This window comes from Eucyclogobius newberryi, unplaced genomic scaffold (genome assembly GCF_026437365.1).
Source record: "Eucyclogobius newberryi isolate DKJ021-1_F unplaced genomic scaffold, fEucNew1.0.hap1 SCAF_15, whole genome shotgun sequence".
Classification (NCBI taxonomy): Eukaryota; Metazoa; Chordata; class Actinopteri; order Gobiiformes; family Gobiidae; genus Eucyclogobius; species Eucyclogobius newberryi.
The window spans coordinates 16,841,874-16,857,198 of NW_027315779.1; the positions used below are offsets into that span (position 1 = coordinate 16,841,874).

At 38.3% G+C, this 15,325-nt stretch overlaps 1 protein-coding gene across 6 annotated transcripts in view; it reads left to right on the forward strand.

The window, feature by feature from the left end:
• Nucleotides 1–15,325, forward strand: part of gria3a (glutamate receptor, ionotropic, AMPA 3a) — a 62,485-nt gene that overhangs the window by 13,496 nt on the left and 33,664 nt on the right. For all 6 annotated transcript variants that reach the window (XR_011926943.1, XR_011926941.1, XR_011926942.1 and 3 more), the window contains exon 3: nucleotides 4,089–4,328. Coding sequence is in view for 3 of the 6 variants with exons in the window: in XM_072446388.1 (XP_072302489.1) it covers nucleotides 4,089–4,328 (240 nt within the window). In the remaining 3 variants the exon portion in view is untranslated. The remainder of the gene's footprint in view (nucleotides 1–4,088; nucleotides 4,329–15,325) is intronic.

Below are 15,325 nucleotides of genomic sequence, written 5' to 3' on the forward strand. Positions count from 1 at the left end.
ATTTTCTGATTTTGCATATCTCCAAAACATTGATTTTAATATTATCAACCAACTTATTTAAGCAACTCTCACCTATAATACAAACTACATTTGTCTTTGTGTCAGGGTTTTGTATAGACACATTTCATGGTAACTTAGGCTTTGAATTAGTTCCAAGACACATACAGCAGCACTAAAGTGATACACTGCAAGAAATAACAAGGCTAAGGGATCAGAATGTACAATATAGGGCATTTAAATTATCTATTAATGGAGTTTTTTTTAGATTATCTCCCAGTTTCCTGTTTTGGTGACATTTCTTGTTTAGCTGATCACACGCCTCACATTTTACAAGCATGGCCTCCACCCACCACCCTCTTCATTATTAGGATTTGTCTGTTGTCATCAAACACACACCATATTTGCATGTTCTGTTCATGCACTGTGGTTTTGAGCGATTGACTGGACTTCTTGCTTTCTTGGTTGTTCCGTTTCCCTCACACAGATAAAACTTTTTAGATAATCCTTCTCTGGCATGTTCAACCTGAGATGTCTTTCTGATGCATTTTGTAATCCACATTCCTCTTAATGAGAGCATTTCCCAGCCCTAACATACAAAACTGCTCTCACTTCCTCTGTCTTGTTCAACTTTCCTGTCACTTTTTATAGCTCTCTAGGAACAAAATGTGTTATCTCTTGCTTAAATATTAGGTGGGATACTTGCCAAACTCTGTGCAGCAACCCAGTATCTTCTATAAGAATGTACAAGTATGTCAGCACTTTTCCAAGATTTCCTGGCATCCTCTCTCGCTCAGAAAGACTGCCCCATATGGCCATCAGGACAACTTGATTACTTTTGGTTTGGAGAATTGCTTCCAGTAACTTTTTTGATTCCAAAGACAAATTAAGTGCTAATGCACCTAATTAATTACATTTTAAGTTGGACCCAATGATTTCAGTGCAGTACAGTCTGTCAATATTGAAGGTCTTGGCAGGAATAAGTATTAGCTACTGTAATTAAGACATGGACCATTTCCTTCTCTTAGTGGAGCATTTTCTATATAATAGTATTGTTGACGTATGTGTTGTTTGGATTGCAGTGGTGTCCGTGGAGTACAGCACAGATGCAGTGGGCTATTAGCATATGGTGCATCTCTTTACTCTCTTATACATTTCCTGGCACAACGTCATTTCTAGTTCTGGTGTTGTGATTCAGCAGCTGTCTTCTGGAGAGGTGCAGAGTTTCTGGTGGTAAACATATTCAGTTTCAGCTGCTGAGACTGAGAACATCTTCCATAATGAAATGTCACCACTGACAAGTGTAGACTCTCTCTAATAAGGACAGTACATAGTCAACAGCAGACAGACACAGGCAGGAAGCAATTGATGGAAGAGTCTCAGCTGCACATTTCCTTTAGAATAAGAACCAAATTTTGATATAATTAATGTATAAAAACTGTCATTGTTAAAATCAAGTCAATAGGCTAATGTCTGTAATCTACTAAAAACAAAATGGTTATTTACACTAAACTAAATAACAAAAGCAGCTGATATTAAAAAAAGTAAAGACAACACAATGTGGGTCAATATTTACATTTTTTCCTCCACATGCTCATTGACCAAACCAATCAAAACAAATCTGAAAATCAACTGTCTTAATTGACTTAAATAAGTTTCCATTCACTTTGGAGATGGAAGTTTTGTATCCAGCCAGTGTCTGTCCTGATTGTTTGACCCTGCCCCGGGACAGGACAGCGTGGACAGGTGTACTCCCATGAGACCGGCCCAACATGGTCTTATACCTGTCCCTGAGGGAAACAGACGCCTCTTTTCTCCTCTGGCATAACTAGAGGCACTGCTTTATGACAGCTGCAAAAATAATTCCCAATTCCCATCAGCAGGCTATTTGTTACCATCACAAAGCCAAATTATTCTGCCAAAAGTGCACCTTCTCCCTTTGTGTTTTATACTCACAATTTAAGCATTCTATTTTTTCACAAGGGCTTTTCTTTTATCATTTCAGTAGAACTTGAAGAATATATTTTGTGAAATTTGGTGCTATGCAGCAGTGGCAGCAATATCCGATTCTATAACACCAAGTGCAGTAGGTTCATCCCGACATCCGCAAATTGTGTTATCTGGGTGCAAAATATTCTCCTCTCTCAACAGGAGAAAGCTAAAAAAATATGTTTTTGTAGGTACAGGAAAGATGAAACTGCAATGAGCACCATGTGTGGTCAACTTGGGAGAAGCAGGGTAAAAGTGGGCATCTACTGTACAGTACTGAGGTCATGCTGATAAAGTCTATTACTTTAATTCTACACAGCAGTATGTGGGATTAGTATAAGTGTCAGTCAGTTCAATACATTTACATTTTAAAATACATATTTTACCGAACAAATCAATATAACTTCCCTTGAGCAAAGTATCCCTGTGTTTTAAATTTGATAGCAAGGAAAGCTGCAATCTTCAACCTTTTATCCGTTGATTTTTTGTGATATATTTGTGATATATATATACTTTTTGCGTATACAAACTAACCTGTCATCAAACAGCATCAAAGAATGGTCGCAGCTATTTTGACATTGTACAACAAAAGTGTTGTTGTATCCTGCTCCTTTTGGATACAATAAGGAGTGTTTTGACACAAGTTGTAGCAGTAAAAAGCGTAACATCTGAATACAGTAAGAAACCTAAAGATACTGATGCTGCTGTATGTTCTATTTATAAAGACCACTATCAGTTAACCACTATCAGTTATTATATATATTTTTACAATAACTGTGTTACAACAGAGCATTTTGTTGTTGAAGATCAAATGCAAATAGGATAAGAAGTATATATTTACTGCATATAAATGATGAAGAAAGCAAACATCTGCAAATGAAAACTATGAGACAGAAGATACACATGCTGCAATGTGTCCCTGAACTCTGACCTGTTCTTCTTAGAAATCACTGAACTGCAGCCACATTAGTCTACAACTCCGTCTTTTCAATTTATATTTCCTCAGCCAACATTGAACATCAGAATCATCTGGACATGGCTTAATTCTTCTGAATTACTATTAGAGGCACATATGGATTTTCACAAGCGGCTACTATAGTTACAGACACATTCAAAAGCCATAATCATTGTTGTTTAACTCAGTGGGGTATGTATGTACAGTAGCTTTCCCAATAATTACAGCAAAAAAATGTCTCTTCCTCCATTTGCTTAGGCAAGAACAGAATAAAGTCTTCTCCAGAGCCAAAATAAGTCTATCTACGTGTCAGAATCGGCACAAATGATGTGCAGGCCCAGGTGATGAATATGATTAGAAGTTAGATTTAGTGCATCTTTTGGGTTGCACATTTCTGTTGTTACGTGTCACAGGTCATGGCCTTTGTGCTGTTTTATTGCTCTTAATAAACCACAATACAAATGCACAAATAAATTAAAACAGTTAGCACCTTGTAAGAACCAGTATCCGCTACAGGAGGGACTTTGTAGGCCCGAACTCATTTCTGTATCCCTGCAGATGGTAACCGATAGGGTTTGTTATAAATCTTTTACACTGTAGCAGAGCCAGCCGTCTGAACATTTGCATGCTCATATTTAAGGCTATTTGTCCATTAAGAGCTATAGCCAGTGCACTGATTTTCCCATTATTTCCAGCTGATTACACAGAGCGCTTGCATTAGGACCAAGGAGAAGTGAAGGGCAGTGGGCAGCCCTGTGTGAGGAGCTCACATTCGGCCCACATTCACACGGATACAGCCCCTTTCACATGATTAATGTGGCCTCATTGCAGAATCATTGTGAAGTTTTGATTTGACTGCAGTAAAATTCAAAACCCATTTGTTGAACTTTTCTATATTCCCTATAGTATGAAATGGATGAAGGAATGTAACTTAGCTACCGTACATCAGAGGTCTTCAGAAAAACTACAGATGAGTGGAATGTCATCATTATAACATAATGGGACAGGAGAAAAATAAGTCATTTTTTGCCAACTTCATAATTAAGATAACGCTAGAATAGACAATACAAATGCTATGAATTATTGTAACTAAAATGAAGGTTGACCCTGCTGACATTTGACTTCTTGCTATGCTCTTTGTTCCCAGTTTGCTCCCAGTTCTCTCGAGGAGTCTACGCCATCTTCGGCTTTTACGACCGAAAGTCCATGAACACCCTGACCTCGTTCTGTGGGGCGCTACACACCTCTTTCATTACCCCCAGCTTTCCCACCGACGCTGATGTGCAATTTGTGATCCAGATGAGGCCCAGTCTGAGGGGGGCTGTCCTTAGCCTGCTGGACCACTACAAATGGGAGAAGTTTGTGTATCTGTATGACACAGACAGAGGTAAGCATTGTCAAAGGCATCTACCGTGTGGGTCAGCAATTCTCAAACTTAAATATCACCACTGGAAGCGTTCACTAACTGCGTGTCATCTACACTTAAGTGAGTTGAACCAAGATCTAAATTGGGACTGAACTAGTTCTAAACCGGGTTTCAACAAGTGGGCTACACCTTACACCCAGTCCCTAGCATTGCATGAAAAAAACAAAAATGTACAATTGGAATTAGTGTTAATTGAACTAAATATAACTTATTGTGAAATGGACTCGAGAGTGGAACATTCTCCATTGAGATACATACCATTGTAGTGCCATTCCAGGTTCTTTAGGGCAATTAAAAGACCAGCATGAAATCAGGACCTTCTTGCTGTGAAGCGAGAGCACTAACTGCTCTTGACGTGGATGCTATTGCTTCCTGTCCATTGCTGCAGAACTGGAACCTGCAGCAAAACAGTTTTTAACTAAGTCAGGCCTAAATTAATAAATACATTAACTTCACAAAATGAGGTGACACTTCTGTTTATAAAGGTATAAAACGTAAAATATAAAACAAGCAAGCAATTCATATTGGTTGTTTTTAAGGAGATTACTTCAGTTTTCTAATTTAAATATGAATTATGCTTCACAATTAACATTAGCATCAAGACAAAAATGTATTAATTTAAAGAAACTCTGTAAAAACCCCAAAGAAATATGATGGAGGCAGAAGAATACGATAACTCTGACCCAGTTGTCGCTCACAGAACCAATTCCAAATCCAATGTGTTGCTAGACTATGTGCATGATCAGATTTTACCCCAATCTTCATTCTAAGTAGCCAGATGCATTTAAATTTATATTGCTAATGAGTCTAAATTGCCTCGCTATGGGGTTGAATGCAGCTGAGAGATGCAGTCAATGCCTCCTTCCTTCCATGAAGTGACTCACTCACAGGTGCTGCTGCTGCCGTACACGTCTGAAGATGTTAGAGTTCCTACTCCTCACTAATTGCTGTTTAGAAATCAGCCCTAACTGAATTACACAATGACAGAGAACAACATGCTCCTCAGCTGCATTTCATGGACTCTTACTCTGCTGATAGCACTCATGTGGGGGTGGTTTACATATAATATATATGTAAACCAGCTTTGTTTTATTCACAGCAATAGGCTAAATATAAATGGTGTAATGTTATGAGATAAATAAATGCATGACGCAGGAATTATAGTTAATCAGTTAATCCATTGTAGATTATTTTGGTAAAAAACTAATTTAATAGAATGTGTATAGACCTACTTTATATAGGTTATTACGGATGGGACACAATGTTGTACCACAAGATCTTACAAGATAAAATTACCATTACCATTAAGCTTGTGCCCACATGTAGAAAATATCTTGAAAATATTATTATTATCTCAAAAAGCAGTGCTATAATGAGAGCAAAAACATTAAATAAAATAAACAAAAAAGAGGCCGAAATTGTGATATGGAAATAGCAGATTCTACTTTACTTTTCCCAGTCCTTCTTATAACACAGTGTTTTACTGCACACTGCATAATGTAGCTATCATCTCCAGTTGCGTTGTAATTACTACAAGAAATTAATAAACTCCAAAGAAGCAAATTCTGACAGTATAGCTGCAATGAAAAGTTAAAAAATGCAAGACTGTGACACTAATTAGCTAGTCGCTGCTTTTAAAATGTTTTGACAAGGAATCTACTCATTTTAAACTCTTTTAGGTAACTTTCGACTATACTGTTTTCTTGTGTACTGTAACTATATTCTTATGGAGGTCCGTATCCTCTTTTTAATCAGCTTTATACTTTGTAGATGTAGGTCTAGATTTTCACTGCAGGTGAAGTGTCCTGCAGTGCATCCAGGGTATTTTTAAACTTCAACTGAGCATTTCTAGGACAAGAGCCCTCCCCTCCTCTGCCTCCACCTCACTGCTGCTCTAGCTTAAAACACACTCACACACAAAATACACTCCATTTTGTCACATTTTCAGTCAGTTTAATTCACATCACTACTTAGTCAACTGTCACCAAGCAGCAAATTTGAGTAAAACTCGCAGCTTGGAGGAACCCCCTACAGCAATAACAGTGATTTATATACAGCCCCTGTGTTGTGGTGCATTTAAACACTTGAGGGACTTTGTTGTTGAAAATTGTTTGGGAGCTATGTGCCATTGATCTACGTGTCAGAGCTGGATTTCACAAGCAGATAATTGGTTTGGTGGAAGCAAAGAAGAAAACAAAAAGCAGAAAATAGTTTGTGAACTCTCCGGGGAACGATGAGCGAACTAGAGGTCCCTGTTGTGGCCCATCAGTGGGATGACTATGGCCTGAAGCCTCACAATCTGTAGCCCTCTGCCATTGATGTGGCAGATGTGCTGATTTTAGATAGTATTGCTACGTTCTGGTCGTAGAGGGGTTATTTGTATTGAGTTATGGAATATGAAGAAATATAATACAATATAACCTGGATGTAAATAGCAACAAGGGGATCTCTATAATGTTAGAAACAAGAAGACTGTGCTAATAACTCTGCATTGTTATTATCATAATGTGCACAGCCATAAAAAGTAGTAAGAGGATTTGTGTGTGTGTGTGTGTGTGTTGCTGCCAATATTATTAAATTATACTGCATTTTTGGCCCCTAACAAGAAGCTTGCCTCATGGACACAAGACCTTCATCAGAGCTGAAGAAGTCCACCCAGTGTCAGCCACATTAACATGGAGCTGTCGATTCCTGGTGCGCTTCTCACTGTAGTGGACTCGTCTTTCTTTTCATCACACATCATAAGAAGGATTTCTCTTCTCTAATAGCCCCTAGGCAAAGCTCACATCAAAACTCCCGATCAGTGTGATGGGCTTTGACTGTAATAGAAAGTAAAACACCCAGAGACACCACTTATTGTACCAGAGCATGAACTCTGGTTTAATTTCCAATATGCGCCTCAGATTAGCAATGGTGCCCATCCAGATCTGGCCTGAATTTCATGTCAGAAAAGCTCGGCCCAAAAAGTAATTTAAATGTTTCCCCTAAATGGCATGCTGGTGCCTATTGCCCAAAGCCTGAACAGTGGCTATGTCTCTGTTTTCCACAGCCTGTGTCTCATTAAAAGAGATGATTGTTTTATAAATAAATCTGATCTGAAAGAAATAACTAAAGTCACTTGGCTCCAAAAATACAGACCACTGCACAACAAGAAAAAGCCTTCTCCACAAAGACCATTAAAGAGGACGCGGCTGACTGCAGTGCAACATCACCTATTTATCCAGGACACACTGCAGATGAAACGTCCTCATTAAACACTCTAGTGGCCGCTGGCACAAAAGACTTCTTGAACTGAGAACATCTGGGCTTCAGCATCTGTCCAGCTCAGGCACCTGCTTATTTATGGGTTGGGCTACGTGTTACAGCAAAGCCCACGCTAATTATTCAGGAATTTATCAACTAATTTGACAATAATTGAACATGAACTTAAACTATACTATTATGGACAATGGTCATGGCTGTTTTTCGCTTCAATAACCAGTGCAGTTGAAAAGGAAAAAGAAAACAGACAAGGGGAATATGAAGTCTAACTCACACCACTTATATATAAGATATAACTCAACTGAACTTGTGCTGTATCTTTGCTAATCCTCAATAATAAAAACGTTTCAAAAATGTAATTCATTTTATTTTTACTGGGTGTCTTTCTTAACATAGTATGATTAAAATGCCATGATCGGGCCTTAAGTCTCAAATTATTTATCAGTCAGAAATACAAAAACTTTTATTTGTCCCCAAGGGGCAATTTAAAATAAAAAGATATTTTAGTTGTAATTTGCTAAACATTTTAGATTTTAATCTGTTACTTGGGTGCATGGTGGCAGAGCGGTTAGTGCTCTTGCCTCCCACCATCCTGCATGTGTTAGGTAAAAATTGGCAACTCTAAATTGGCCCTAGTGAATGGATGTGAGAGTGAATCTGTGTGTCATAGTCACTGGGATAGGCTCCAGTCACCCGCGACCCCTAACGGGAAAAAGCAGTAGAAAATGAATGAATGAATGAATCTGTCACTGTATATAGCACTCATAGTATTGAGTACTACTGCAGATGCCTGACGTCTGGATCACACAAAAACACTTCTTATTTGTCTTTTTAATAACATCTTATGTGCAACACTAAGTGTAATATGAACCTCTCCAACTCTACTGTTCTCTTCTGTTTCATAGACTTTGCAAAATGCAGGCTAGGCCCTAATATCATTTCGTAGTCATCAAAAAGAATGACATCCAAGAGCATTAACTGCAGCTCCTCCTGCGTCCTGCTGCAGATCTGACAAATGAGCTGGACCGAGCGTGCAGGCATTTGCATGGGTATGTAATCACTGTGCCCCGTTGCCCAGTGTCTGCTCGGTTTCGTCTCCACCAGGAAACCTCTGATTAATTGCACGCCGCTAAAGAGCTGCACTCAGCAGTCAGGCACGCTGCCTCATTAACGGAGTGGGATAAGGGACTGGAGTGAGATGGATTGAGTCTGGCATAAAGCAGCTGTTCCTCTCCTTCTCGGTGATGGACACATATCAATAAGGCCTTAACCTGGTCCAGCAGGTAAACAATGTCCCCTTCCTTTGTCCTCATCCAGAAAAAGGTGTGTACCATATAGGATTTCAGCTTTTCCCCCCATGGTTCAAGGACGTATTTATGGTCCATATAGGCTAGCCTCCTCCAGACTCATCACTATAGCAGCATATTTAGACCAAAGGCAGGTTCCAGATAAGTTACCAATCATTCCCCACTGTTTTCAATTTCTTAAAATTATAAGAGGTTTTTTGGCAAGCAATCTCAGTCTCATTTCCTCGTGGCATGGACAGCCGAGTAGTTCTCCCACATGTCAATCATTCCTTGCATAATACTGCACATCTGCAGCCTCGTTCTGGCTCATTCCCAGGATAACAGCACGTTTCCCTGGCTGCGCATGCGTGGTTGATATGCCGGTGTGTGTTTAGCGAGTTCCTTCAATGTACAAGAATGACGACAGAGAAAGACTGTGTTCGAGCTGGCTCAGGAGGGATGGAAATCTGTCGCGCTAATAAACAAACGCACGTGTAGCAGTTGTTGCATGTTGCATGCTTCCGTACGAGGTTTGATGGTAGGCGGTGTCTTGGAAACAACTGGAGGGTGGGGGGTGAGTGTGCGCATGCACATTTTATAAAAAAGGGACTAACAGTCGCTTCAGTTTTCAAATCAGGCTTTGGCTATTTGAGATTATGCATTAACTAAACCCACCCTTTGATTGAGCTGCCAGGCATAAAACATGGCACCATTGATCTGTCCATCCACACATTCAGAGGCAAGACAGCCTAAAAACGACATCCAGTTAAGTAATCAATCAATAAATTCATATTTATGGATAAAGCACTTTCCATACATAAAATGCAACACAAAATGCTTTAAAGTGCATTAAAATCAAATCCCACATTTCCCACCCACAACCGCCTGTGTGGGTCACACAAGAAGAAGCTATGAACCAGAACATAAAATTGTGCGCTTACTTAAATAACCTGGTTATGAGCAGTATTTTGGTTATGACAGTATTTTGGATAGCACGTTTACATGCGCTCAAAGAAACAAGATACTCATATCCCTGTATCCATGTGGCATCTGAATATTCTGGATATCTAGATTGGTTACCATGGCGACAATGGCTTGGATATGGCAAGGAGCTAAACATGTTAGCAACTTTGCTAACTTATGATGGCTTTTTAGGACATGTTTTTAGCTTGCAGGGACAAGATATATTCAAAGTAGAACATAAGACAAAAACACAGTCACAACTTCAGTAAAGGGCATTTTTAACAGTGGAAAAATATGTCAGAGGCCCACAATTTCAGTTCAGTCTGAGAGCAACACAGACCGCCACAGAAGTTAGTTTAATCAATCAATCAAATTTGTTTATAGAGCACAATTCGTACGAAGTGCAATTCATAGTGCTTTACAATGTTGAAAACACATTAAAAAAACAAAAAAACAATACAGTGTCTAGTAATGATTCAGTTAAAAAATGATGAATGATTCGCAGATTGAGAATGACTCTGATTTCAAACTGATTTCAGTGAATGCAGACAAGATTTAACCATGGAAAAAAATAGACTGTAACAATTCAAAAGCTTGTGCAAGGGACTTGGAACAGCAATAAATGACTATGTCTCTTCAGCATACAGATGATTGGAAGCATTAGACAGGTATTCAGACAAATCGTTCACATACATCGAAAACAAAATTAGTCCTTGGACCGAGCCCTGAGGTACACCTTTTGTGACCCCTAAAAAAGAAGATGCTGTCCCCGACATTTGTGTACACTGTGAACTATGTGACGAATAGAACTGAACGAGTTAATTACCTTTTGATCAGAAGAGCACAGCATTTCTTAGTGCCCAGGGTTATTGTAAGGGTTAGTAAGGGTTTGTAATTTAGCCCTTTCAGCGTGGTTGTCACAGTGCTATGGTTCCTTCAAAAAACAGATTGAAAAGTATTCACAATATCATTAGCATCAAAAAATGCCTTTAATTGATCAGTGACAAGTTTTTCAAAGATTTTTGTTTTTTGCAAGAATGCATAATTTAAAAGTGAACCTGTTAACCTCTGAAGGGTCCCCTCCTTTCAGAAGAGGTAAAACAAAAGCCGTTTTCCACACTTTAGTGATCTTATTAGTATTAAGGCTACTTAAGTAAAAATTCTGTGACAGAGGGTCAGCGATAAAGTCAACAGCCAATTTCAGGAACAGGGGAGTGTGGACCAACTTATCTGGACCAGCTGCCTGTCTGTTATCCATATCTTTGAGTGCTCTGTACACAGATAAATAAACATTAGTGAAGTACTACAATCACAGGTAGTTGAGATTTCTTCTACTTGGCAATAGGATTAAAGACATCAAAGAGAGAACTCGCAGAAATAAAGTGAAATAAATATACAAAACTAAATACAGCATATCGTATTTTTCTGTCATATGCCTCAGCAAGAACAACTGGTGCATCTTCACCCAGCCATGTTTCAGTTAAAAATAAACAGTCAAGTTTGGGATCTAAAATCATTGACAAATAACGTTCAGCAGTAAGCGAACATATAAAAGGACGATATTTATTTTTGGGAGGGGCTGATTAACTGTAGGATTGTTGGTGAATTAGCTTTGGGGAAGCATCTTAGATTATTGGTGTCAAATGGAACAATTGTAAAAGGTTTTATGCATTGGCCGTTCCCTGCTAGTAATTACTGGGATGTGGAACGTTGGATATGATGAATCTATTGGAACAGTTGAGGATGAAGAGAAGATGGGTTGATTCATGTAGATTCTATGTCATGTAGACTCCAGTGTAAAAACCTGCTTCATTTTCATTAATGAGATTTTCTGTATTAGCTCCAATCTGTAATACAAATGCAAACCAAGCTGACTTCGGGTCATCAGCTAACCTTTTCAAATATTTTTCATAGATTAAAACATACAAATTGATATAATCCTTATTACATTATTGCTATAGCTAGGGCTGAAATAAGTAAATTGATTAATCACAACTAATTGATATACTGGTAATTAAATTAGTTAAATTATTGTAAAATATTTGAATAATAAAATAATCATTATCTGGTCGATACATAGACTACATAACATGCCATGGGTTTTATGACTTGTAGTTACACCAAAATGATAGTATGTACATTTAGTTTGATGAAAAACATATTTTGGCTGTAAATACGCTTGATGGCTTCCACCACTTTAGCTTCATCTGGGGTAAATTAAGGAACAAATCTCATATTCACTGGCTTTCCATAATCTAAATAATAGATTCATTCAAAATAGTTGTTTGTTGCAGCCCCAGATTTAATAGATTTATTTGAATCACCATAGTTTACAGTTTATGGTGGGTTCCGATTATGAAGCCACACCTGCCCCTACACATACAGTTTTACCTTACACGGTAATGAGAAACCATGCAGACGTCCTTCACAATGGACAAATAAAACAGAACTCTCAACTTTTCCACACCATTTGTGTACTGTAAGTTACAATCTGACGTTGCATTTTTGGTGAACTACAAGAAGGAAAAATGTATTCTGCTGCTTTGATACCCAACCTGACCAGGTCTAAGACTTGTCAATATTGATAAAAACATATCCATGTCCATTGGGTATGTATTACTCTGCAATCTATGCAAAAGTACCACATCCTCAAATAACCTTAAAAAAAGAAGAAATCAATCAAAACAAATATCTCTCTCTCTGGTTTAGTATTATATTCATATGTCTCAGCAGCATTTCTGGGACTTGCAGGTCGGATCACAGCCGACCCTTCTCACCCTGGACACTATTTCTGCCACTCCCCTCAGACAGGAGGCTACAGTCCATCCGGACCAGAACCTTCCTGCCACAAGAACGCTTTATTTCCCTCTGCCGTTAGACTTATGAACACTTCTTAAACACCGTCACTTTAACTATAACTTAATCAATCACTGCACTGTTCATTTTCTGCATTATTAACAATTAAGATAAGATAAGATACGCCTTTATATGTCCCACAATGGGGAAACACAGAGTAGGTACAGAAGTAAATCATAAAAAACAAATAACTTATTAAAAAACACTCTTGTAGAAAAACTCTTATAAAACTCTTTTAAAAATAATAACAATAGTAACACTCTTATTTACAGCTGTTATATGGACAGAGAATATTGCACCAGGATGATTAACATTATGTCACAGTAATGCACATGTTTATGACAGTATTGCACATGGTTATGTCAGTATTGCACATGAATATGACAGTATTGCACATGGTTATGTCAGTATTGCACATGAATATGACAGTATTACACATAGTTATGTCAGTATTGCACATGGGTATGACAGTATTACCATTAACTATTCATTTAACTGTAAATTTGTGTGCATAGTAAGCCTATTTTTATTCTTATTTTCATCTCATAGCCTAGTGTTATTTTATCCCATAGCTGATTTAAATTGTCTCTCTTTTTGACTTATATAGGTTGTTTTATCATCATCATGTTTTATGTTGCACCAAATCACCAAAGTAAGTTCCTATATTTGTGAATTCTGTTCATCGACAATGGCAATAAACCTTTTTCTGATTCTGATTTCCACAATTGAAAAAACAAAACAAAAACTTTGAATCCATGAAACCATAATGTGCCTTTGTATAAAATTATCTAAATGCATGCATTTTATGAAGGTTTTTGTTTCTTTCACAGTAGTATTAGTTGATGTAACTGATTGGAAATATAGATTAAACATTTCAGCTTAACATACAATTAATTGAACCTAATATATAATAACATGTATACTTATTCATGACTTACAATTGTATTGTATTTTAGGTGTTGATGGTAAGTATTTATTGCCTCTGGGATTCAGAGAAGATGGTTAGAAATATAGATGAATAGTGTGGTAAATAAAAACAGAAAGGAATGCAGAAGTCAGCAGAGTCTTGAATCACAAAACAGCTCGATGCTCTAAGGGGCAAGTCCTGTCAGATCCACTGTCACAAAACACTAGCGTTTACTTGGACCAATCTCACTCGCCCACCCACTTCTATTTCTGCTTCATCTTCTTGTCATATCTAATCTGGCCTAACCTTTGCACCGACAGAACAAGGAGGCAGGTAGAAAGATGTAAGTCTATAAAGCAGTTGTGCCTCAGATTTGAGTCTTAACCACAGCTTTATTTCAGGAAAACATAAGGCCATTACAAACACGTCTTTCTGTGTTATGGAAGAAACAGATGTGATGTCAGCTTCTGTTTATAGTCCCAACAAGCCACATAACCTGAGAGAAACAAATCAATATGTTCTTGCTCAATTTGAAATAGAATTTCCTCACTGTATTTAAAATATATTAAATTGCACTTCTGCCTCTGCTGGTGTTTTGACCGTGTATTTTTGTATCTTCAAAAGTCACCAGAAGAGTTTCTGGTATTCATGCATCAGTATTCTCTACCTCAGTTCTTCGTAGACATGGCGACTTTGCTTGTTGTTGACGAATCTCATACAGTACGTCTTGCATGGGAACCCTCTTGCCTTTGTACTGGAGGTCTCCTTTAACTTTTGCAGCCTTCATGACGTGCTACTTGTGTTGCTCAACTTTGGCAAAGCACGCGCCGCCTCCTCCTCCCGCCACATTCAGATCTAGTATCTCTGTCTCCATTTTCGCGTATCGGGGCTCGCTGTTCACTGCTCTGAATTCAGCTCTCAACGACGCCACATCACGCTGCACTTCACGCAACACAAGGACCACCTGTTGTAAAGTTTTGATGTCCTCTTACCCTCTGCGGCGTCCAGTGATCCCCGCTAGAGACTGGACTTGGCGGTGGGGCGGCGGCCAGCTCTCCCTATGGTGCGTGCTAGCATTAACATTTTTAGCTCGTGGGGACGTCTGTTTTCCCTGAGGATATAGTTCAGGCGTGGCAGTGCAACTAGTCAGTATGTGCCATACCCGGAAGTCCTACTGTCTTTTAATATTTTTCTCTTTTGATATTTTTTGCTGGAAAATTAGAGCTCCCTTAGTTCTCATTATTGAAAACAGTGATTGGGATGTTCGTCTTTGTTTACTACTTGATTTTTGCAATTTTCTGGGTTTCGTTACAACTAGATTTACTCCCTCGCCAGAATATTTCTAATAATTATAATAATGGTAGGCATATTATTGCACATAAGTAGGCAGTTTATTTTGTGTGACAACATCTGAAGGATTAGAAGGCAAATTCAAAAATGTGTTTTAGATTTCAGCTCGGCTCTTATAGGCCGCAACAATAACCGGATAACTAAACTCATAACACAGAAAACAGAATCTAACCACTAACCTGTTAGATGTTGGGATGACCCGGGAACGTCAGGCGAAGGCAAAAAAGTTTGTGTGAATGTTTTATAGTTAATTATAATAGTAAAAAATGAAGTTAATTCTGCACTTAATTGCATTCAGAAGTGCTCATTTTTCCTTGATTTCAGGATTTATTTTA